This window comes from Dreissena polymorpha, chromosome 4, assembly GCF_020536995.1.
Source record: "Dreissena polymorpha isolate Duluth1 chromosome 4, UMN_Dpol_1.0, whole genome shotgun sequence".
Lineage (NCBI taxonomy): Eukaryota > Metazoa > Mollusca > Bivalvia > Myida > Dreissenidae > Dreissena > Dreissena polymorpha.
Genome location: NC_068358.1, coordinates 76,623,559 through 76,649,317, shown reverse-complemented (window position 1 = coordinate 76,649,317; position 25,759 = coordinate 76,623,559). Strand labels below are relative to the sequence as shown.

Here is a 25,759-nt window from a genome sequence, read left to right as displayed (position 1 = left end):
AGTGCAGTAAAAACAATTAGTTGCAAATTGCCAAAGCCATTTGTCGTTTACCGTGAATGTAAGACTACGAAGTTTAAATAAAAGACTGGCTAGTTTAAATATTCAATTATGTGTTAATTTATTTCGACAACAGTGAAACCTCAAATTTAACAAAGTTCACGAAAACAATATATCTCGCGCCAGAAGAAACCACAGGTGGTTAGCGTGTGGCTATGATATTAATTAGTGAAAACATCATTTTGAATGATAAATAATCATATTATAACGAAAAATGAACTTTTCTGAAAAAAAATATTTCACTATCAAATATATATATAACAAGGTATGCAACTCAAAATCAGCCCAAAACGGGGTGCATCGCTTTGAACAGCCATATCTTCATCAATTGTGCAGCGATTTTCACGATCTCGGTCTTATTCAACGCAGAAATGAATTTCCTTTCTGGAAATGTATATGTCTTGCAATATTTTTACAAATGCTGGGTCAACTTTTAAGAAATAACACGATACACAACTCGCATGACCCAGTTGACAGTGATCATGCTGTCTTTATGAATGAAATCTCCAGTTGTAAAGACACACCTCCGCATTGGACCAATGAAATCACTCGTATGTTTAAAATGTCAGTTAGTTGAAATGTATGTAAACAAAGGTTTCAAACGGCGCTGGACAGTTAGTCTTGATGCAGAATGTAACGACAAGAACGGTAATAATATTTTTTCATACGTTTTATTGAATTATGGTATCGCACTGCATTAACTTTGTAGGGAAGTTGCCCTTTACTCCGTGAAGATTTCAGTCTAAAAGACAGCATGATCACTGTCAACTGGGTCATGCGAGTTGTGTATCGTGTTATTTCTTAAAAGTTGAACCAGCATTTATAAAAATATTGCAAGACATATACATTTCCAGAAAGGATATTCATTTCTGCGTTGAATAAGACCGAGATCGTGAAAATCGCTGCGCAATTGATGAAGATATGGCTGTTCAAAGCGATGCACCCCGTTTTGGGCTGATTTTGAGTTGCATACCTTGTTATATATATATATATTTGATAGTGAAATAAATAAAATTCAGAAAAGTTCATTTTTCGTTATAATATGATTTTTTATCATTCAAAATGATGTTTTCACTAATTAATATCATAGCCACACGCTACCCACCTGTGGAAGAAACTTGTGTTACAAAATTAACGTATGCTGCTAGAACATCATTTCAGAGGAATGCCTTTGCATATAAGCAACATATATTTTTTATCAACAACGAGTGTTTTTTGCAAACAGGCAAAACCAATCTTAACTGCTTTTGTAAAAACACCTTATATATCCACATTCCAAATTGTATGCTAATGTCAATAAGTCGCAAAAACACGTTTTGTTCACATGCGTAATATATCCCGTCGTATAGTTTAAGTAAAATTGGCCAATAACATGTTGACATACAAACAGGCAATACGTGCAGAAAATATTGTCAACAATGATATTTTTTGAGATACAAATATCCCCTTATGCACCCATCCGTGAATGAAATTTCTATAAAATGGGAAGAAGAACTGAAGCAGATTCAAACCGACAAAAGACTTTCTAAACTTCGAAGAAGACTTACAGATGAAACCCACACTAGGCATGGAGGAGGCAAAGACCAGCAATAGCTATCCAGTGACCATCACACAAGTAAAGTTCATGTTCTTACTATCTAAAGGTTTATTAAATCGTAACTAAAAGACAACTGTTTTGTCAGACGGTTTATGGTTTAAAAGCTTTCACTAATTATTAAAAAAAATACTTCGATTATAGTGATAATTACAAAGTGAACTTAGATCATAATGCAATAAAGGTTGTATTTGTTGCTAAGCGCGGCAATTGACAAGCAGCGTGTTTTATAAATGTTGAAATACGAGCCGAGAATAATTCTTAAAACGGTGAGAAGTCAATTTAAAAAAAAACTTGTACAGCTTAAACTTTAAAAATAAAAACAATTATTGTACAGAGTTGGTATATTGTTATGAGTGTCAATTTGCATAGTTTTTTCAATAACCAATGGAATAAATTTCATACAGCCAGAGGATGTGCAGAAAGGCAAATCGAAGTTCATACGAAATGTTGCGATTGCCTTCATCGGATTTGTGTTGGTGGCAGTCGTCATTGTGGTGTCCGTGTACTTTGGCATCAGATCGACTAAGGATACGTACCAGGTAATTCTAAATAAAACAGTCTATCAAATAACAAAGCCGCACCGTATATTGTTTAATTTAATGTCGATGTTGTATTTTATCCCTGGTTTATGTGATTATCACTCATGCATTACTCGTTTTAGTAACGTCAATAAATATATCCGTAAATCATTTTTCATGATTGCGCGTCGATATATTTGAAATAACTGTCAAGTGGCAGTTGCTGTTTACAAATTAACTAAATTTCAATCGGACGTTGGACACATATAAAAATACCATATTGAAATGTGATATAGAAACAAAAGCAATGTAAAACAAATTAAACGAACATGTAATTTGAATACTCATGAAAGCACTAATTTTATTTTTGGTAGCTTAATCAATCATACGGGTGTGCTTTTCTGAAACTACATGTGGATTTAAAACATACAATCACATTTGAGTGAAAATGAATGTAAAAGGTTCGTTTTCATTAAATATGTTGATACTTTTTATGAAAAATACTAACGTATTTCGGTTTCCGCGATATTGAAGTTCACTGCCTATACAATGTTATCTCGCAATATCACGTGTATTTCCCTTCTCCTCTCCAGGAGGCGTGGCACACTTTCCGAGACCAAGAAGGTCGGTACATGGAGGAGAAAGTGAACAAGACCAAGGACATGACTGAGATACACGTTCCCAACAGCGTCCATATCATCTATGACTACACTAACGTGAGTTTTGACTTTACAAGCTTTTCATCATTTGCAGTGCATGACTCAGTTATGTGATTAAAATTGTCATTTTACCTCAATTCCATTTTTATGTGTAAATAGTATAAAACAGTATTCTTCCAGTATTTTAGTAATATCTGCGGTTTTGTGTACGGATGTACATTAAGCGTATTTTTAATAAGTGACTTACATGCAAATAAATTGATTCATACACACCAGAACTCCAAATAATTGTTTAGTGTCTTATTCTTTATAAATCGAGCATTAATTATAATTTAATTTAACAGGGAATTTCAGTTGAGCGTTTTACTGACGTCCAGACAAAGATACGGGGACCGTGCTATGTCAAATTCCTCAATAGCAGCAAGACTAACATCTCCCCCGACACTGACCAGACAACAGATGTAAGTTCTTCAATCACGGAGATGAAATCCTTCTATTTGGTTATAACGCTTACAATTTAAAATACACAATAAAAAGTCTTGACGCATTTCCATATTAAATTGATATAACAATGATAATATATATGCCATGCAGGATTCTGGCCCCTATGAAAACAAGGTGGATTCGCAACACTGGAGGTTTACAGACCGGAAAGTGCCATCCTATCTGACGTCAGCACCACGTGTCCAGGAAATGTGCAAGGGCACTGACATCTTCTGGATGGAGAGTAAGTTCTTCGTATGCCTTATTAAACCCTTAACGATCTTCTGTTGAACAAGCTTAATAATTAATTAATAGCAGGCATTAACGCCTTAACTTACATACTGTTTGTTACTTTCGGTCGCGTGAATTGATAGCTTTTGTCTGGAACGGTGATTGTTTTCAATTTAAGATGAACATGTTTTTGTGTCTAGACGCAATTGTTATAAATGCATGACATTAGTTCATACAGTTGATATTTCAGCTGTTTGTTGTATATATAAAACTGTGTACAATATTTATACGTAAATCGTTATTTTCATAAATCTTCTTTTAGAGACATGAATAGAATAATAAGATTTTATAATATGAAAAAATGTGTTATGTAGATTTACAGCTTTATGTGTTCATTTAAACATGTTTATATGCACTCGGAAATAAAAAGATTTGTACGGTGAGGCTTGCCAAAAGAGTAGTCGACGTACATGTAGTAACTTAAAAAGCAAACGTTTATCGGACACCTAAAGTTTCCTTCTATAAAATAATGTAGCTGTAGGCTATAGACATTGTGGAAATCTATTAACATTAACATTTGCAAAGTTTGTTGATGTGTTTGATCTTATTTCAAGAAATGCCAGAGTCGTCAATACAGAAGAGGCAGACAGACGGTTATGAATGTAGTTTGATCATCTGGAGGACTTTTATCTACCTTTGGGAAAACTACCTGTATAAGGAATGGATATGCCGCTATCCCAGCGGGATATATGCATTCAACTACTGGGAGCTATGGAAAGTATAAGCCTAAGGTATATGCAGTCACATTTACGATTATCAAATTAACTTCGGTGCTGTAGGTTTTGAAACATTTTTTCGAATATAATTAATATAATGTTTGGAATTAATACAGTTTTAATTTATATATTTCAGCCAGGTCATTGACGCAACAAATGACAAAACATTTACAGCTTAAACTTTAAAAATTACAACAATTATTGTACAGAGTTGTTAAATTGTTAATGTAGTTGTAGGCTATAGACATTGTGGAAATCTATTAACTTTAACATTTGCAAAGTTTGTTGATGTGTTTGATCTTATTTCAAGAAATGACAGAGACGTCAATACAGAAGAAGCAGGCAGACGGTTATCAACGTAGTTTGATCATCTGGAGGACTTTTACCTACCTTTGGGTTACCTACCTGTATAAGGAATGGATTTGCCGCTATCCCAGCGGGATATATGCATTCAACTACTGAGAGATATGAAGAGTATAAGCCTAAGGTATATGCAGTCACATTGTTAAGATTTCAGCCAGGTCAGTGATGCAACAGATGACAAAAGGTCAAGTTGAACGTGCAATTAATAGACCTGGGAAAGACGTTTCTATGTGCACTGCCACTCAGTTCGACGAACACCATTTAAAATGTATATAATATGCCCAATACTTTTCTTTCTATATGCATTTAGCTGTATTGTTTAAATTGTCTTTTTTATTTTTAGCCTCATCTTGAAGTAAACTTAAACAATAAATCTTTAATAAAATTGCATGTGAATAGCGGATCATGTTTACATATGTACCTTTATTTGTGTATTTGTATTTCTACCGAGATGTACATACTAATTATTATGTATCCATATATCTTTTTTAAATAAACCTGTAGCTATAATATTTGCTGTTGTTTCTGTCTCTGTGCGTGGAAGATGGCGATTAAATTGATGGTCATAATCATAACGCTTATTACAAAGATGATAATTATGGTAATGGAAAAAGGGATTTACAACGTGAGTAGTGTTGTACATTTAGCATGGCAATATTCTTTCGAATACAGTGGAAATATCAGAGTGAAGTGAAGCTTAATAAACAAATAAAAAAATAGATTACATTTAACTTAACACACGAATAAATGTAATAAACATCGAACACATAAAATAAACATTTGTCTACATATCGTTCACGTTTAAAAACAATCTGACTCAAACAGAAAAAAACGCAATGGTAAACATCTTATTTTACCGCAATTAAAAAATGTCTGAAAACTGTTAACAGTTGTGAACTCTCATATTGCAGAGTACACGGCATTATACGTACCTATGATCAATAAAAACAGTCTTCGATTAGACAAATGATTAAAATTGCAATATAACGAATGTGTATACACTATGAATACAAATGAAACAAAATGTAAAAAGAAATACGTATACGTACACTTCACACATACTATCGAAAAAATAACTATTCTAATGAGAGAAAGACTCCTATAAATTGATATGAACAATCAACTAAATAACCCTTTTTCGCTTAATATGTTTCATTCTATATATATTTTGAAAGTTAATTGATATATGAGTTAGCGTACCTCGCAGGACTCTTGTATACGATAGGTTTAACCTGGTCATCATTAAAGAAACACACGTGTCTTAAAGAATGGGAAACATCATAAGGTCCAAAGAGATTTATTAAATTTATGAAAAAAAAGCATGATCACAAAGTGATATTTAACCAAAAACAAAATAAAAACAGTGATATTAGACTCGATGTCTTTATGATAATGTTTACATTTAATAGCCTGGTTTCCTGTAAAAGCAAATGTAAATAACATGTTGTTTGCATGGAGATTTCACGTTGTTATGTCAAATGAAAAGTTTCAATTTCAATGCGCATTTGATAAACATGCAATGTATATGATATACACGATAAAATACGTTTGAAACGCATGGAGAAACGCAATGTAACATCATGTTTAAACAAAAAATATTGTTTCGCACGACATTTGATTCACTTTACGCTTTTAACAGTTTAATGATTTATTTTAAAATTCGAATAAAGTACAAACTTATTTATAGCAAGCATTCAAATAGATTCGTCCATCTTATGACATTTATAAATACAACATTTAACGAAAAGCATGGAACGTTTGATAATCACCAAACTGGGAAAAATATAACTTGTGTATATTAACAGGTCGACTATGACGACATAGTTTATTTGTATATTATATTAAATGGTGACTAATCAAATGAAATGCGGCGTCAAATACTTTATCCGCCCTATACATATTTCAAATATAAACTTAAATAATACAACTTAAGAAGATATGTAAATGTACAGTAATACTGGTTTATTCTTAAACTGAATGTCAAACGTGTAATAACAACAAATGGCTACCTCGATGCAGAATTTCTATAGGGCGGGGTCGCGGATCCTAAGAAGACCACAACTTGGAGTACACAACTCATTCATAAAATAACTCCGAAACAAAGATTCTGCCTTCGTTAAGCGCGTACCGAATTGCTCAATAGCAATTGCGGTTCGTGAAATTTTTCGTCTTAATTAACGTTGACCAATACCTGCCGAACGAAAATGGAAAATAACTCGAATATACGTAGATCCAGAAAGGGAACTTTCTCAACCAAACTGGTGTTATTAAAGGCAGACATTTAATAACAGTTGATACTGAATACGGTTTCTTTTGAGACCGATATAATTAGGATCCTGCTCTTAAGTTAATATACTCTCGCGAGCGAATGGAGAAAGGGAACAACGCAAACGTCTTGAAAATGATATCAATAAGAGGGTTCTTAAAAAGTAAATAGAACGATTAACTTTTTAATTAGCATTCGCAATTCAACGCACATGATAAAGTGGAAAAGTTGCCTTATGTAATGACAAATAACGTAGATTGAACATTTCAATAAAATGCGAAAGTACAGAACAAAGTACTTAAACAATCGGCTTTCCTTTTTTCTCGCATTCGTTTATCAACTGTGGGGCAGAACGATTAGACATATTGTAAGCAAGATCAGAAGTATTCAACATTGATTAAAATGTTACAGGCACGGATTTACCGTTCCCCCCCCCTCCCCCCTCCCCCCACAGACGCTAAAGCCTTCTATTTTCGTGTAAGTTTTTTTTTGTGAAGCTAACTTAGCCAGATGTTCCAATTTCCCCGATTTCCGACAAAGAGGTGCCCCTACCAACCAAACTGTCTATTATTCATCGTCTGCATAACAGTGAGCGTCTGTCATTTACATTAAAAAAGCGTCTGGATGATCTCGAACATTATTTTGATTGCAATTATACCAATTAACATTGTCAATGTGCTTTCAGATGTCATAATCATTGGAACGTTAATAAATAAGGAGACGTTTCTTGCGGTATATAATACATCAAAATAAAACACTGAGTCAGACTCGGAGCCTAAGTTGTTGAGTCTAAGAAAAAGTAGGAATTTATTTGTATTATAACCACGGTACCTATACAACGTGACTTTTTAAGATCTGTGTTGGGAGAATAAAGCGCGACCCATTTAACAATTTTAATTATGTCTTTTTAAATATATCACCATTTTTAATGGATGAAATGGAGAGCCCGCTCATTAGTGAGTTTATTATAGCTATCATGATTTTTTTTAAACAAATAAGTATTTTTTTCAGAATAGTGCAACCGCGCGTTTGTAATATGAAGTCCCCACACTGATTCGACATTTTTTTCTAACCGTTCAAACGATCCAAAAAAGCCACGTGGTATAGACACCGTGATAACGCGTTCATTGTGCTAAGTTTAGTCAGTATGATAAATGTTTAACTCTAAAATATTGAAATGAAAGAACAACGAAAACATGAGTTAAAACTTATTTACTAAATTCTTTATATACTGCTATTGACTAACAGTCTAAACGGCCCCAGGTCAAAAGTCCCCTAGTCTAAACTTTCCCAACATTGGTCAAAACGTCCCCTTTATTGGTTAAAACGGCCCCACTTTGGTCGAAACGACCCAAAGTCAGTTTTAAGTGGGTAAAAACGGCCCTAATCGAAAATTAGAAGGGGGAGCGCATGAGAAAAAAATATACTAAATGTACTTCAGCTATTTTCTGCCGATTGTGTGATTAAAACAAATATTGGTAATTTAATTTTAGTGCAGCAATTATATTTTTAAGTATCAATTTCTCGTTCAAATGTTATTGGTTAATTTTTACGTGCGAACTATTTTGTATGTTCAAATGTGCATGAACGCAAGCGCATTTTATCAGGCCGCTTCTCAATTGCAATTTTTGTGTTTATACCTTTTTATGTGCTTTTAAAGTGGTAGAAAAACTTCTGTAGTAGTAGTGGAAGTAATAGTAGTAGTAGTAGTAGTAGTAGTAGTAGTAGTAGTAGTAGAAGTAGTAGTAGTAGAAGTAGTAGTAGTAGTAGTAATAGTTGTAGTAGTAGTAGTAGTAGAAGTAGTAGTAGTAGTAGTAGTAGTAGTAGTTGTTGTGTGGTGTCACCTTATCTTATATTCACATTAATCAAATCGGGTTGTTGCTGTGAACTTCTTAGAATCAAAATTGCAGTCCTCCAGTTCGGTAATTAATTTTGTAGTTCAATAAAAGGTCCACTAAAACTACTAGCACTTTGAATCAACACGGACGCTGGTATTTCAATTGTATGCTGTGTTATTATATTCAGATTAATTTGAAGACCCTCATTTTTTATGAATGTTAAACATGACGCCAGATTGCAGTGAACTGTTTGAGTAATCTTTTACACTTCTGATGATGAAGCACGCCGTTTTGATTGAATTGTATCATATTTGACCAATAAAGTATGATAAAATGCCACAAAAACATGTTATAGATTGGAGACTGCGCAAACGCCATCAACAATTACGGGCACTGCTCACTCACCATAGAATGGTACGTAAAATAGCTTTTCCTAACAACAACTAATTTTGCTTATTTAATCTGTCCATTACAGGAAAGATGTACCGAGTGCCCCACCCAACTTGTCACTGCTGTAATCGTAGCAAACACGATCAGGTAAAAACCTAGTCTTTTAGTCTCGTAACAAAACAACATAAGCCGCCACATGTTTAGAACAGCTTAGACGTATAGATCAAGGTAAGGTGATCGATAGTGGACGTGTTTACATCGGCTCTAATAAAAAAATAAAAATAATAACATCTTCAAACTTTATTAAAACACAAGAGGTACAAAGAACGCCATGGCAAGCCAGTCCATAGGTAAATATGCTCTATTAACTATTTTGCAAGTTAGAGAAACAAAACGAAAACGTCGTGCAACTAGCAGTTCGTCTACGAAGGGCTCAGCCCACCCATCCCAAGGTGACTTTAGCGTACACGGAACAGTAAAATCAACACGCGAACAAGCCTCTGAAATCAACATAAAGCACAAACTGACATTTCTGTTTTATATGATCTATTCAAATAACTCATTAAATCATAAATTTGAATGTCTGAACCAAAAGTTTGTCCGCTCACAACCATTTCACAACATTACGGAGGCCCGTCTTAAGCTTTTAGAGTATAAAAGCATTGACATGGAAGCCCGTTCTCTACGAACTAACTTGATTTTCAGCGGCCATCCCGAGTCTGAAAGCGGTGGAAACGAAGACCCTCTCCAAATCATCATTGATTTCATTAACAACAAACTAAATATGGACTCTGCACGTGTAGGAAATGCCGAGGATCGTCGGAAAGGCCGGCGCCATGTCGCCCGGTCCCAAGGACTCCCACGTTGAAGGGCCATCCTTGTTACCTTCACAGACCTGCGTGACGTGAACGCCAAAATGTAAAACGCAAAGCTGTTACGCCGAAAATCTTTTGGTATCTCTCGTGACTTTCCCCGCGAAATAAGCGACGTCCGCAATCAACTTTGGCCAGAGTTCAAGGCGGCGCGAGATAAATACGGTGCTAAGAACGTCAAACTGGTTTTCCCTGCTGCGCTGGTGATCCATGGGACAACAGTAAATATTTTCTCAGATTCGCAAAGCATGCTCCGTGGTTCCAGAAACACCGATGTTACGGAACAGCGGTTCCAGCAATTATCGGCGTGCATACCCACACAAGCGGCAAAGGCAGGCGTTGACTCGCATCAGTTCACACAGGAGCCAGTGATCAAGGCGCGCACAGAGCAGCGCCACCACCAATCTTCATCCGGATTTCCCCATGCATTGAGAGAGTCATTCATTGAGCCGGGCAATCACATACAGGAACCAGAGTACATTGATACATCGGATGGATCAGACCATGAAACCATACCGGAGGCCCAGCGACCAGCAAACACTAACCCGGGCATCGCGTCACCTGCAAGCAAGGGGAAGAGGCCCACGCGCGTAACAAATTCAGAACTGGGTTACTTCATGAAGGTTCACCCAGCCATGTCCAGCATGTCTCCAAAGTCACCCCAATTCGCATCGAAGACAAAGCACTATCTGCCAGCAATCATCCATCGTTTAGGGACACACGGGAAATGTGGCATTTTGTGACCGATGTCTCCAGATACCGTGCTCCTCTTATAAAACTCACTGTGAACATGTCCAAGTCTTCGAAACTAGAAACGAAAATGAAATCGCTCCTGAAAAAGGAAATCATGTGTCAAACTATTTAAAAGTGACGTTTTAACGCAAAATATACTTAAAATTGGCTTCCTAAATGTATGTGGCCAAAAGAATAGATCCAAATTTCCCGACTTTGTAGAAGATGTGAAGAAGTTTGATAAACTATGTGTCCAGGAAACCAAACTTGACCAGTACGATCTTGTTTCCGTACCCAATTATCTTTTTTTGTCTAAACCGAGGCAAGACAAATACAAACAAAAGTCAGGCGGTTTGGGATTTTTTGCTAACAACAATCTTAAAAAATGTTCATTTTAACTACTTCATGATCTAATTGTGAATAAGTATACTGGTTAAATGTATGTGACGGAGTTGACAGTTATGTTATTGGTAACATGTATATTCCATCAGAACAATCACGTTTCCATAACGATGACGAATTATTCTCGCTTGTGAATTACCAGACACTTAGCTGATTGGCACCATAAAACCGATTTACAAAACCAAAGGATCAAACACTGAACCTAATTATTACCGCCCCATAACAATTAAGATGCCTAGAAAAATTATTCACCTCTGTTATTAACCAACGTATTAATTTAATCTTGAATGAAAATAACTTACTCAACGAAAACCAGGCAGGATTTCGTGCGGGATATTCATTTGTTGATTTTTCTGCTGCATTCGACTCATTTTGGAGAGCAGGCTTGTGATATAAAATTTTCTAACTAGGAATACGAGGAAAAGTATTTGAAGTTATAAGAAATATGTATGCAAATATAAAATCAGGCGTCTTATCAAATGGTAACAAATCCCCTATGCTATACAGCTCGTGTGGTGTTCGCCATTCTGTTTTCCATGTATTTAAACGATCTGGAAGACTATCTAAAACTACAGAGTTCAGGAATTGACATGGAAGTTCTTTCACGCGATACCACATACGTTTTGCTATATGCAGATGACTCAATAATATTTGGCCAGACCGAATCGGATTTTAATAATTGCCTTGGAGTTTTTCATAACTTTTGCCAAGAATGGAAATTGAATTTAAACTACTCTAAAACTAAAGTTATAGTCCTTGGAACCAATAAACCAAACAAATACAGGTTCTATTTGAACAATCAACTCATTGAAACTGTAAAAGAATAAAAATATTTAGGAGTAGTTTTCACTTCCTCTGGAAGTTTTTTGAATTTATACACTTAACTCATAAGTAAATTTCAAATGGACAGAAAGCATCACCAATATTTTGAATTCCACTAGGAAAGTCTTAATTGATCAATTCATTAAAAAATGGCGGTCACAACTAGAAGTATCCTCCAAAGGTCAAATGTATGCGCTTTTTAAAGAAAACACACAGATAGAAAAATATATGTTAATTTTACCTGAGTCCTTAAGACTTAGCATGCTGCACTTCCGAACGGGAATCATCGACTCCCAGTAGAAAACGGTCGTTTCGCTCAACCGTTTATCCCTCACGAAAACTGTAAATGTATTCTCTGCAACAAAAATGATATCGGTGGAGTTGCATGATCTTCTAATATGCCCGTTCTTTAAAGCAAAAAGAGCTAAATACAACCCCCGTAAATATTGGGTACATTCAAATGTTATCCAATTTATAACTCTTATGTGTGCGAACAGTCCTGGTATGTTTCGAAATTGGGCACAATTTATGAAATTCATAATACAATTTTTTAAGTGCTAATAATAAAATACTGCTTAATGATATAAATTGTATAGATAAACAACGTATTACTCGCTATGGCTATAAATAGCCTTTAAGTTATACTTTTTTTATTCTATGAATACATATTTTGAGTCTGTACGAATCCTAACATATTCATGAAAAAAGCCCAAAAAGTCATATCCATACATCATATGCTAACTCTCTCTATTAATGAGTAAATCATACAAATGTACTTACTTTTGCACGGCGCATCATGGTTAAACACGTTACAGGTATTTAATCCTTCACTTAATTGCAAACATAGTGTGGGTATCAAAATGCTGTACACGCTACGCATGGCCGAACACTGAAAACACTCCTGTCACTTTATCAATGAAAATCCTCACTTACTATCGAAGTTAACATCCCCTACCGCATGTTGGCCAACTGAAGGATATACACATTTGTAAACACGACCCTTGTAGTGCGCAACCAACTAACAATGATGTACATCAGAGTTTTTTTATAAATAAATAATTATACAATAAAGAATGTTATTGTTAAATATACCATTTGCCTCGTGTAATAACTTGAAATTTCGTACTGGTCGTGTACGCCTGCATGGTATTAATGAATATATAATTCTACAATAAAGAATGTTTTTGTCAAATATACCACGTGCCTCATGTAATAACTTGAAATTTCGTACTGGTCGTGTACGCCTGGTTTAAATGAATATATTATTCTACTATAAAGAATGTTATTGTTAATTCTAACACGGCACGTGACTTGTTTTCTATAGACAAAGAAGGAAATCAAGCGTGGGTTATTCTGCAATAACTTATGGGCGGAGCTTATACACTGACAGCACGCGCTGTAGCTGAACAAAACATGCCGATACATTTTCCACCAGCGTAATAATCCGGTATTTTATGAATGAAAGTCACGTGACAAAATAATACGCTATGAACAGAAATGCGTAAAATTGACCCAATTTCCCACGGTGTTCGTCTGCTGCTTCGATACTAAAATGGCTGAAGTTCGAATCGGGGCAGTGTGCTCTTATCGCAGTGTTGTTTTCTTGTAGATGGTACACTCTTGCGTTAATTTAAAGTGTACAATGAAAACATGTTAGGAGGCAGTCTACAGTTTTTCAGCCTTATCTGCGCATTGGCCCCGGTCAATTTCCTGAATTTAAGGTGTATGGCCTAAAAGAAATTGTTTTTTGACTCCAGGAGCTGAAATGTAAGTATAAATGGTCAATATTCTAGTAATTTCACATGTTTTTAGTAATTCGAAACTAAGTGACCTGAATTTTAGTCAACAACAACAACATGCTGAGTGAGAAGTAAACACATGTACTTTTTGCTTGAAACTGCCGGCATTTGACAGCTTTATTTTCAAGCTGTTGACGGGCCGCAATGAATATGGTCTGATTATATTTTCAGGTTGTGACTGAAGGCCTTGTTTTGAGGGTGTTTTGCAGACCAGTGCTTGTCGGCCTGGGAATTTTCCAGAAAAACTGTAGACTGCCCCCTTAAGGTAAAAAATGCTAAATTTCACACCCAACGCAGCGTAGTCAAATGTGACATTTTTTGATAAAATATAATCATCAACACCTGAAAACAGTTTTCCCATTCAATTCTGACCAATTTGAGCAGAGATATTAACATTTCAGTAGGGAGAGGTAAGCCTGATTTTTTAATAAAACCCTACTTTGCATGACAGTTTATCCACTATACTTATCATAGGTGATTTAAATTTACTTTTCAGAGAGTGAAATCTTCTAAATAGGCATAATAGAATGTGATGCTACAAAATTAAGAGTATTTACTTCACTTTTCTTCAGATTTATCTGTGCTTTAGACCCTGTGACTCATGGCCGCTGCTTTTTTTCGAGTTTTCCCCCGGATCAGCTTGTAGTGAAACTGGAAGCTGTTCTGGGTGAAAAGAGTGAGTTGGTTGGTCTGTGTTGCCTGTGGACTGGTGAAACAGATAGGTACGGCTATGGTGTGCACCGTGTTGTTGTATCGGGCAAGCGCATCAAGCTAAAAGTCCACCGTCTCAAGTACTATCTGTGTGATCCCGGACACAGTGCACTGCAGCGCAATTTCCATATCTCACGCCTCTGCCACAATAAGCTTTGCATTAATATAGAGCATTTATCGTATGAGCCAGTAACTGTTAATAATTCCCGCAACGTGTGCCTTACAAATGGTCAATGCTCGGGTCACAGGGGCTTCAGGGAATGCTGTCAGTGGTCTGCGGTAAATATACAAGTTAGGTTATTGTTATGTTGCCGTTCGCAGTTTGCATGTACCGTACATCACAAGTTTTTCTGTTTTACACTTTAAGTCCATAGCTATGGTCAGCAGCACTTGTAGATGGCATACTTTCAGAGGCATATAGACCGTCCCGGTACAGGGCTCTGTTTGCGTGCCGCTTTCTAAGGTAGAATCTGACTATTTTGTACCGCACTGAGGCCTTCCTGCGGCTGTCATATTTCCGTCTGCGATCCTTGGCCTTCAGTTGGTTGTATATCATGCTATGTAAACTGATTTTTGTCCCTGTCACCTTTTCTGCCACCTTCATTGATGATTTGCTGGGCCCCAAAGACCTTGTATGAACTGCAGAATGACACAGAGCTGCAAAGTTTCTAGCATAGAATGAAGTTTTGGGGGCATACTGAAACACAGATGCATTTAAGCTCTCACAAGCATTTGTGTTAAAGAGCTTTGCCACTTCTTTCAACCCCGTGGCATCAAATGTTTTATTAATGTTTCCTAAAACAATTTTCTTGTCACTCTCCTGGAGTGCTAGTGGCTCTCCATAGGGAAAATGTTTGTACGAGCTGGTCACTCGATAGGTGCACACTCGTGAGCGTTCCTTGCACATCTTGTGATCTCCGGAGAAGCAATGCAGGATGTTTTCTATAGCAAATTTGGCCGATCGAAGAAAAAGCTCATCACTGCAGCTCTGTTTTCGCAGTCTTTCCAGTTCAATGCGCACTCGGCAGCGGAGGCAGCTGGCCAGCTTACGCATGTATTCGTCTTTGTTGTACTTTTTGTGCTTGTCCCAAATCATTAAACTTTTTTTGAAATGTTTGCTTGCACGGTGCCTTAATATTAAGCCATGTTAATACAGTAGCTACATCATCCATTCCAATTTTTGATTTTAGCACTGGCATTGCTACTAAATAGTTAAAAAATCCTGCAGGGGGGCCTCTTGCGGTCTGAATTGTGTCCGACATTGGCAATGTTTGCGAATTAAATCCACAGTAACTACATTTTACACAGATGTATACACACAGACCAGCACGTGTAACTTTCATTTTCATGTTTGGCTTCTTACAACCACTTGCATGTACATCTTTAATAAGTGCCAGCATTTTCTCATTATTCACAATGAAATTTTCATTGCGGTCACACTCACAATCTGTTTTTTCTTCCTTTTCAGGTTTAGGTCTGAGAGTGTATGCCAGAGTGTCTGCCTGTGCTAACCCTGCTGTGGTTCTGACGAATTGACTGTCCCAGGCTTCCTTGTCTGTCAGCCGTACCAGTCGTTTAGAAGCTTTCGGCGCCTCGGAACTTGCACTGGAAACTCCAGATTGGTGTATTTCAGTGGATGTAGTCCATTTTGGCTTGTGTCCCAGCTTAAACTGGGTGGCTTTCTTGCCTCTACTCCTGCGTGTGCTAATATTCCCCCCGCTTTTTCTGTAATTAAAAGGCATTTTCACACTAAGTACAAATGTATGTCCAAAGTAGAAAAATAGATGTTGACTGAATAGCAACTTTCACAAAAATGATACCCTGGCCTATAAAGACTCCCACAAATGAAGGTTTTATCTGCAAAATATCACCAGGTCATTGGTTTGGGGCTCTAATCTTGCTTCAATGGCATCATATTACCATAAGACAAATATTTAGACCAAAAAATGTGAGTGTATTTAGACTTGGAACTTCATGGTCAAATATGGCTATAGGAATTACCTCCCTTGCATTGTACGCACATCTGCTTTAGAGCTGCAGTCTCTGTTTCTGTGTGCCATAGGCTTAGTTGTTTATGCAAGTAATACCAAGTTGACTTAAATCAACTATTTATACAACATTTAGTGCCTTTCAAACCATTTAAACCCCTAAATGTGCATCAACTTTGATGAAAAGTGAGTAAAACACACTGATTTTATGGAAAAAATCATCAAAATTCATTTTATTTTTTAACTTTGACCAGTGTCTTGAACAATTTTTTACTCAGGATCAAAGATGACACTCATTGGGAGTCATTTGTGGCAATATGATTATACCTACATTTCATATCTGTGCAAACTGAGTGATTTTTAGACTTGGGTAGAAAACCAAAAAAATGACCAAAAAGTTGCGTGAAAATGCCGCCGCTGATATGCTCACTAAAAATAGTATGCAATTGTACATTGTAGTTATTTCACAAAGAAAACCACCCAGTTTCATCCAGAATTGACTGAAGTATACAAATAATTCAAATTTAGATGGGTTTAAAACTTTTGACTGCTATCTTAAGGAGGCAGTCTACAGTTTTTCAGCCTTATCTGCGCATTGGCCCCGGTCAATTTCCTGAATTTAAGGTGTATGGCCTAAAAGAAATTGTTTTTTGACTCCAGGAGCTGAAATGTAAGTATAAATGGTCAATATTCTAGTAATTTCACATGTTTTTAGTAATTCGAAACTAAGTGACCTGAATTTTAGTCAACAACAACAACATGCTGAGTGAGAAGTAAACACATGTACTTTTTGCTTGAAACTGCCGGCATTTGACAGCTTTATTTTCAAGCTGTTGACGGGCCGCAATGAATATGGTCTGATTATATTTTCAGGTTGTGACTGAAGGCCTTGTTTTGAGGGTGTTTTGCAGACCAGTGCTTGTCGGCCTGGGAATTTTCCAGAAAAACTGTAGACTGCCCCCTTAAGGTAAAAAATGCTAAATTTCACACCCAACGCAGCGTAGTCAAATGTGACATTTTTTGATAAAATATAATCATCAACACCTGAAAACAGTTTTCCCATTCAATTCTGACCAATTTGAGCAGAGATATTAACATTTCAGTAGGGAGAGGTAAGCCTGATTTTTTAATAAAACCCTACTTTGCATGACAGTTTATCCACTATACTTATCATAGGTGATTTAAATTTACTTTTCAGAGAGTGAAATCTTCTAAATAGGCATAATAGAATGTGATGCTACAAAATTAAGAGTATTTACTTCACTTTTCTTCAGATTTATCTGTGCTTTAGACCCTGTGACTCATGGCCGCTGCTTTTTTTCGAGTTTTCCCCCGGATCAGCTTGTAGTGAAACTGGAAGCTGTTCTGGGTGAAAAGAGTGAGTTGGTTGGTCTGTGTTGCCTGTGGACTGGTGAAACAGATAGGTACGGCTATGGTGTGCACCGTGTTGTTGTATCGGGCAAGCGCATCAAGCTAAAAGTCCACCGTCTCAAGTACTATCTGTGTGATCCCGGACACAGTGCACTGCAGCGCAATTTCCATATCTCACGCCTCTGCCACAATAAGCTTTGCATTAATATAGAGCATTTATCGTATGAGCCAGTAACTGTTAATAATTCCCGCAACGTGTGCCTTACAAATGGTCAATGCTCGGGTCACAGGGGCTTCAGGGAATGCTGTCAGTGGTCTGCGGTAAATATACAAGTTAGGTTATTGTTATGTTGCCGTTCGCAGTTTGCATGTACCGTACATCACAAGTTTTTCTGTTTTACACTTTAAGTCCATAGCTATGGTCAGCAGCACTTGTAGATGGCATACTTTCAGAGGCATATAGACCGTCCCGGTACAGGGCTCTGTTTGCGTGCCGCTTTCTAAGGTAGAATCTGACTATTTTGTACCGCACTGAGGCCTTCCTGCGGCTGTCATATTTCCGTCTGCGATCCTTGGCCTTCAGTTGGTTGTATATCATGCTATGTAAACTGATTTTTGTCCCTGTCACCTTTTCTGCCACCTTCATTGATGATTTGCTGGGCCCCAAAGACCTTGTATGAACTGCAGAATGACACAGAGCTGCAAAGTTTCTAGCATAGAATGAAGTTTTGGGGGCATACTGAAACACAGATGCATTTAAGCTCTCACAAGCATTTGTGTTAAAGAGCTTTGCCACTTCTTTCAACCCCGTGGCATCAAATGTTTTATTAATGTTTCCTAAAACAATTTTCTTGTCACTCTCCTGGAGTGCTAGTGGCTCTCCATAGGGAAAATGTTTGTACGAGCTGGTCACTCGATAGGTGCACACTCGTGAGCGTTCCTTGCACATCTTGTGATCTCCGGAGAAGCAATGCAGGATGTTTTCTATAGCAAATTTGGCCGATCGAAGAAAAAGCTCATCACTGCAGCTCTGTTTTCGCAGTCTTTCCAGTTCAATGCGCACTCGGCAGCGGAGGCAGCTGGCCAGCTTACGCATGTATTCGTCTTTGTTGTACTTTTTGTGCTTGTCCCAAATCATTAAACTTTTTTTGAAATGTTTGCTTGCACGGTGCCTTAATATTAAGCCATGTTAATACAGTAGCTACATCATCCATTCCAATTTTTGATTTTAGCACTGGCATTGCTACTAAATAGTTAAAAAATCCTGCAGGGGGGCCTCTTGCGGTCTGAATTGTGTCCGACATTGGCAATGTTTGCGAATTAAATCCACAGTAACTACATTTTACACAGATGTATACACACAGACCAGCACGTGTAACTTTCATTTTCATGTTTGGCTTCTTACAACCACTTGCATGTACATCTTTAATAAGTGCCAGCATTTTCTCATTATTCACAATGAAATTTTCATTGCGGTCACACTCACAATCTGTTTTTTCTTCCTTTTCAGGTTTAGGTCTGAGAGTGTATGCCAGAGTGTCTGCCTGTGCTAACCCTGCTGTGGTTCTGACGAATTGACTGTCCCAGGCTTCCTTGTCTGTCAGCCGTACCAGTCGTTTAGAAGCTTTCGGCGCCTCGGAACTTGCACTGGAAACTCCAGATTGGTGTATTTCAGTGGATGTAGTCCATTTTGGCTTGTGTCCCAGCTTAAACTGGGTGGCTTTCTTGCCTCTACTCCTGCGTGTGCTAATATTCCCCCCGCTTTTTCTGTAATTAAAAGGCATTTTCACACTAAGTACAAATGTATGTCCAAAGTAGAAAAATAGATGTTGACTGAATAGCAACTTTCACAAAAATGATACCCTGGCCTATAAAGACTCCCACAAATGAAGGTTTTATCTGCAAAATATCACCAGGTCATTGGTTTGGGGCTCTAATCTTGCTTCAATGGCATCATATTACCATAAGACAAATATTTAGACCAAAAAATGTGAGTGTATTTAGACTTGGAACTTCATGGTCAAATATGGCTATAGGAATTACCTCCCTTGCATTGTACGCACATCTGCTTTAGAGCTGCAGTCTCTGTTTCTGTGTGCCATAGGCTTAGTTGTTTATGCAAGTAATACCAAGTTGACTTAAATCAACTATTTATACAACATTTAGTGCCTTTCAAACCATTTAAACCCCTAAATGTGCATCAACTTTGATGAAAAGTGAGTAAAACACACTGATTTTATGGAAAAAATCATCAAAATTCATTTTATTTTTTAACTTTGACCAGTGTCTTGAACAATTTTTTACTCAGGATCAAAGATGACACTCATTGGGAGTCATTTGTGGCAATATGATTATACCTACATTTCATATCTGTGCAAACTGAGTGATTTTTAGACTTGGGTAGAAAACCAAAAAAATGACCAAAAAGTTGCGTGAAAATGCCGCCGCTGATATGCTCACTAAAAATAGTATGCAATTGTACATTGTAGTTATTTCACAAAGAAAACCACCCAGTTTCATCCAGAATTGACTGAAGTATACAAATAATTCAAATTTAGATGGGTTTAAAACTTTTGACTGCTATCTTAAGGAGGCAGTCTACAGTTTTTCAGCCTTATCTGCGCATTGGCCCCGGTCAATTTCCTGAATTTAAGGTGTATGGCCTAAAAGAAATTGTTTTTTGACTCCAGGAGCTGAAATGTAAGTATAAATGGTCAATATTCTAGTAATTTCACATGTTTTTAGTAATTCGAAACTAAGTGACCTGAATTTTAGTCAACAACAACAACATGCTGAGTGAGAAGTAAACACATGTACTTTTTGCTTGAAACTGCCGGCATTTGACAGCTTTATTTTCAAGCTGTTGACGGGCCGCAATGAATATGGTCTGATTATATTTTCAGGTTGTGACTGAAGGCCTTGTTTTGAGGGTGTTTTGCAGACCAGTGCTTGTCGGCCTGGGAATTTTCCAGAAAAACTGTAGACTGCCCCCTTAAGGTAAAAAATGCTAAATTTCACACCCAACGCAGCGTAGTCAAATGTGACATTTTTTGATAAAATATAATCATCAACACCTGAAAACAGTTTTCCCATTCAATTCTGACCAATTTGAGCAGAGATATTAACATTTCAGTAGGGAGAGGTAAGCCTGATTTTTTAATAAAACCCTACTTTGCATGACAGTTTATCCACTATACTTATCATAGGTGATTTAAATTTACTTTTCAGAGAGTGAAATCTTCTAAATAGGCATAATAGAATGTGATGCTACAAAATTAAGAGTATTTACTTCACTTTTCTTCAGATTTATCTGTGCTTTAGACCCTGTGACTCATGGCCGCTGCTTTTTTTCGAGTTTTCCCCCGGATCAGCTTGTAGTGAAACTGGAAGCTGTTCTGGGTGAAAAGAGTGAGTTGGTTGGTCTGTGTTGCCTGTGGACTGGTGAAACAGATAGGTACGGCTATGGTGTGCACCGTGTTGTTGTATCGGGCAAGCGCATCAAGCTAAAAGTCCACCGTCTCAAGTACTATCTGTGTGATCCCGGACACAGTGCACTGCAGCGCAATTTCCATATCTCACGCCTCTGCCACAATAAGCTTTGCATTAATATAGAGCATTTATCGTATGAGCCAGTAACTGTTAATAATTCCCGCAACGTGTGCCTTACAAATGGTCAATGCTCGGGTCACAGGGGCTTCAGGGAATGCTGTCAGTGGTCTGCGGTAAATATACAAGTTAGGTTATTGTTATGTTGCCGTTCGCAGTTTGCATGTACCGTACATCACAAGTTTTTCTGTTTTACACTTTAAGTCCATAGCTATGGTCAGCAGCACTTGTAGATGGCATACTTTCAGAGGCATATAGACCGTCCCGGTACAGGGCTCTGTTTGCGTGCCGCTTTCTAAGGTAGAATCTGACTATTTTGTACCGCACTGAGGCCTTCCTGCGGCTGTCATATTTCCGTCTGCGATCCTTGGCCTTCAGTTGGTTGTATATCATGCTATGTAAACTGATTTTTGTCCCTGTCACCTTTTCTGCCACCTTCATTGATGATTTGCTGGGCCCCAAAGACCTTGTATGAACTGCAGAATGACACAGAGCTGCAAAGTTTCTAGCATAGAATGAAGTTTTGGGGGCATACTGAAACACAGATGCATTTAAGCTCTCACAAGCATTTGTGTTAAAGAGCTTTGCCACTTCTTTCAACCCCGTGGCATCAAATGTTTTATTAATGTTTCCTAAAACAATTTTCTTGTCACTCTCCTGGAGTGCTAGTGGCTCTCCATAGGGAAAATGTTTGTACGAGCTGGTCACTCGATAGGTGCACACTCGTGAGCGTTCCTTGCACATCTTGTGATCTCCGGAGAAGCAATGCAGGATGTTTTCTATAGCAAATTTGGCCGATCGAAGAAAAAGCTCATCACTGCAGCTCTGTTTTCGCAGTCTTTCCAGTTCAATGCGCACTCGGCAGCGGAGGCAGCTGGCCAGCTTACGCATGTATTCGTCTTTGTTGTACTTTTTGTGCTTGTCCCAAATCATTAAACTTTTTTTGAAATGTTTGCTTGCACGGTGCCTTAATATTAAGCCATGTTAATACAGTAGCTACATCATCCATTCCAATTTTTGATTTTAGCACTGGCATTGCTACTAAATAGTTAAAAAATCCTGCAGGGGGGCCTCTTGCGGTCTGAATTGTGTCCGACATTGGCAATGTTTGCGAATTAAATCCACAGTAACTACATTTTACACAGATGTATACACACAGACCAGCACGTGTAACTTTCATTTTCATGTTTGGCTTCTTACAACCACTTGCATGTACATCTTTAATAAGTGCCAGCATTTTCTCATTATTCACAATGAAATTTTCATTGCGGTCACACTCACAATCTGTTTTTTCTTCCTTTTCAGGTTTAGGTCTGAGAGTGTATGCCAGAGTGTCTGCCTGTGCTAACCCTGCTGTGGTTCTGACGAATTGACTGTCCCAGGCTTCCTTGTCTGTCAGCCGTACCAGTCGTTTAGAAGCTTTCGGCGCCTCGGAACTTGCACTGGAAACTCCAGATTGGTGTATTTCAGTGGATGTAGTCCATTTTGGCTTGTGTCCCAGCTTAAACTGGGTGGCTTTCTTGCCTCTACTCCTGCGTGTGCTAATATTCCCCCCGCTTTTTCTGTAATTAAAAGGCATTTTCACACTAAGTACAAATGTATGTCCAAAGTAGAAAAATAGATGTTGACTGAATAGCAACTTTCACAAAAATGATACCCTGGCCTATAAAGACTCCCACAAATGAAGGTTTTATCTGCAAAATATCACCAGGTCATTGGTTTGGGGCTCTAATCTTGCTTCAATGGCATCATATTACCATAAGACAAATATTTAGACCAAAAAATGTGAGTGTATTTAGACTTGGAACTTCATGGTCAAATATGGCTATAGGAATTACCTCCCTTGCATTGTACGCACATCTGCTTTAGAGCTGCAGTCTCTGTTTCTGTGTGCCATAGGCTTAGTTGTTTATGCAAGTAATACCAAGTTGACTTAAATCAACTATTTATACAACATTTAGTGCCTTTCAAACCATTTAAACCCCTAAATGTGCATCAACTTTGATGAAAAGTGAGTAAAACACACTGATTTTATGGAAAAAATCATCAAAATTCATTTTATTTTTTAACTTTGACCAGTGTCTTGAACAATTTTTTACTCAGGATCAAAGATGACACTCATTGGGAGTCATTTGTGGCAATATGATTATACCTACATTTCATATCTGTGCAAACTGAGTGATTTTTAGACTTGGGTAGAAAACCAAAAAAATGACCAAAAAGTTGCGTGAAAATGCCGCCGCTGATATGCTCACTAAAAATAGTATGCAATTGTACATTGTAGTTATTTCACAAAGAAAACCACCCAGTTTCATCCAGAATTGACTGAAGTATACAAATAATTCAAATTTAGATGGGTTTAAAACTTTTGACTGCTATCTTAAGGAGGCAGTCTACAGTTTTTCAGCCTTATCTGCGCATTGGCCCCGGTCAATTTCCTGAATTTAAGGTGTATGGCCTAAAAGAAATTGTTTTTTGACTCCAGGAGCTGAAATGTAAGTATAAATGGTCAATATTCTAGTAATTTCACATGTTTTTAGTAATTCGAAACTAAGTGACCTGAATTTTAGTCAACAACAACAACATGCTGAGTGAGAAGTAAACACATGTACTTTTTGCTTGAAACTGCCGGCATTTGACAGCTTTATTTTCAAGCTGTTGACGGGCCGCAATGAATATGGTCTGATTATATTTTCAGGTTGTGACTGAAGGCCTTGTTTTGAGGGTGTTTTGCAGACCAGTGCTTGTCGGCCTGGGAATTTTCCAGAAAAACTGTAGACTGCCCCCTTAAGGTAAAAAATGCTAAATTTCACACCCAACGCAGCGTAGTCAAATGTGACATTTTTTGATAAAATATAATCATCAACACCTGAAAACAGTTTTCCCATTCAATTCTGACCAATTTGAGCAGAGATATTAACATTTCAGTAGGGAGAGGTAAGCCTGATTTTTTAATAAAACCCTACTTTGCATGACAGTTTATCCACTATACTTATCATAGGTGATTTAAATTTACTTTTCAGAGAGTGAAATCTTCTAAATAGGCATAATAGAATGTGATGCTACAAAATTAAGAGTATTTACTTCACTTTTCTTCAGATTTATCTGTGCTTTAGACCCTGTGACTCATGGCCGCTGCTTTTTTTCGAGTTTTCCCCCGGATCAGCTTGTAGTGAAACTGGAAGCTGTTCTGGGTGAAAAGAGTGAGTTGGTTGGTCTGTGTTGCCTGTGGACTGGTGAAACAGATAGGTACGGCTATGGTGTGCACCGTGTTGTTGTATCGGGCAAGCGCATCAAGCTAAAAGTCCACCGTCTCAAGTACTATCTGTGTGATCCCGGACACAGTGCACTGCAGCGCAATTTCCATATCTCACGCCTCTGCCACAATAAGCTTTGCATTAATATAGAGCATTTATCGTATGAGCCAGTAACTGTTAATAATTCCCGCAACGTGTGCCTTACAAATGGTCAATGCTCGGGTCACAGGGGCTTCAGGGAATGCTGTCAGTGGTCTGCGGTAAATATACAAGTTAGGTTATTGTTATGTTGCCGTTCGCAGTTTGCATGTACCGTACATCACAAGTTTTTCTGTTTTACACTTTAAGTCCATAGCTATGGTCAGCAGCACTTGTAGATGGCATACTTTCAGAGGCATATAGACCGTCCCGGTACAGGGCTCTGTTTGCGTGCCGCTTTCTAAGGTAGAATCTGACTATTTTGTACCGCACTGAGGCCTTCCTGCGGCTGTCATATTTCCGTCTGCGATCCTTGGCCTTCAGTTGGTTGTATATCATGCTATGTAAACTGATTTTTGTCCCTGTCACCTTTTCTGCCACCTTCATTGATGATTTGCTGGGCCCCAAAGACCTTGTATGAACTGCAGAATGACACAGAGCTGCAAAGTTTCTAGCATAGAATGAAGTTTTGGGGGCATACTGAAACACAGATGCATTTAAGCTCTCACAAGCATTTGTGTTAAAGAGCTTTGCCACTTCTTTCAACCCCGTGGCATCAAATGTTTTATTAATGTTTCCTAAAACAATTTTCTTGTCACTCTCCTGGAGTGCTAGTGGCTCTCCATAGGGAAAATGTTTGTACGAGCTGGTCACTCGATAGGTGCACACTCGTGAGCGTTCCTTGCACATCTTGTGATCTCCGGAGAAGCAATGCAGGATGTTTTCTATAGCAAATTTGGCCGATCGAAGAAAAAGCTCATCACTGCAGCTCTGTTTTCGCAGTCTTTCCAGTTCAATGCGCACTCGGCAGCGGAGGCAGCTG

The 25,759-nt window shown here is 37.7% G+C and overlaps 1 protein-coding gene and 1 long non-coding RNA gene across 4 annotated transcripts; one reads left to right on the top strand and one right to left on the bottom strand.

Moving 5' to 3' along the window:
- The first annotated feature begins 1,538 nt into the window (after positions 1-1,538).
- On the top strand, positions 1,539-5,194 carry LOC127877456 (uncharacterized). Its single transcript, XM_052423362.1, has 7 exons — positions 1,539-1,672; positions 2,059-2,193; positions 2,766-2,888; positions 3,176-3,292; positions 3,426-3,558; positions 4,160-4,336; positions 4,632-5,194. Exons 1-6 carry the CDS (start codon positions 1,607-1,609, stop codon positions 4,327-4,329), a joined length of 744 nt encoding a protein of 247 aa, XP_052279322.1. The 5' UTR covers positions 1,539-1,606; the 3' UTR covers positions 4,330-4,336; positions 4,632-5,194.
- Positions 5,195-9,463: 4,269 nt separating this feature from the next.
- Positions 9,464-14,194, bottom strand: LOC127877455 (uncharacterized). Of its 3 annotated transcripts, XR_008048445.1 has the most exons (4): positions 12,787-14,194; positions 12,248-12,361; positions 11,487-11,590; positions 9,464-10,882 (listed from the first exon to the last, which is right to left on the bottom strand). It is a non-coding gene; the product is annotated as an uncharacterized LOC127877455 (long non-coding RNA). The 3 variants fall into 3 exon arrangements; XR_008048444.1 differs by having other exon boundaries at positions 12,248-14,194; XR_008048446.1 differs by having other exon boundaries at positions 11,487-11,568; positions 12,248-14,194.
- Between the last annotated feature and the right edge of the window lie 11,565 nt (positions 14,195-25,759).

Bases quoted from the DNA above. Each gene is read 5' to 3' on its own strand.
- LOC127877456 (XM_052423362.1), top strand. From the start codon at position 1,607: ATGAAACCCACACTAGGCATGGAGGAGGCAAAGACCAGCAATAGCTAT. The intron at 1,673-2,058 runs GTAAAGTTCATG...AATTTCATACAG, and splicing joins ATCCAGTGACCATCACACAA to CCAGAGGATGTGCAGAAAGG. The intron at 2,194-2,765 runs GTAATTCTAAAT...TCTCCTCTCCAG, and splicing joins CGACTAAGGATACGTACCAG to GAGGCGTGGCACACTTTCCG.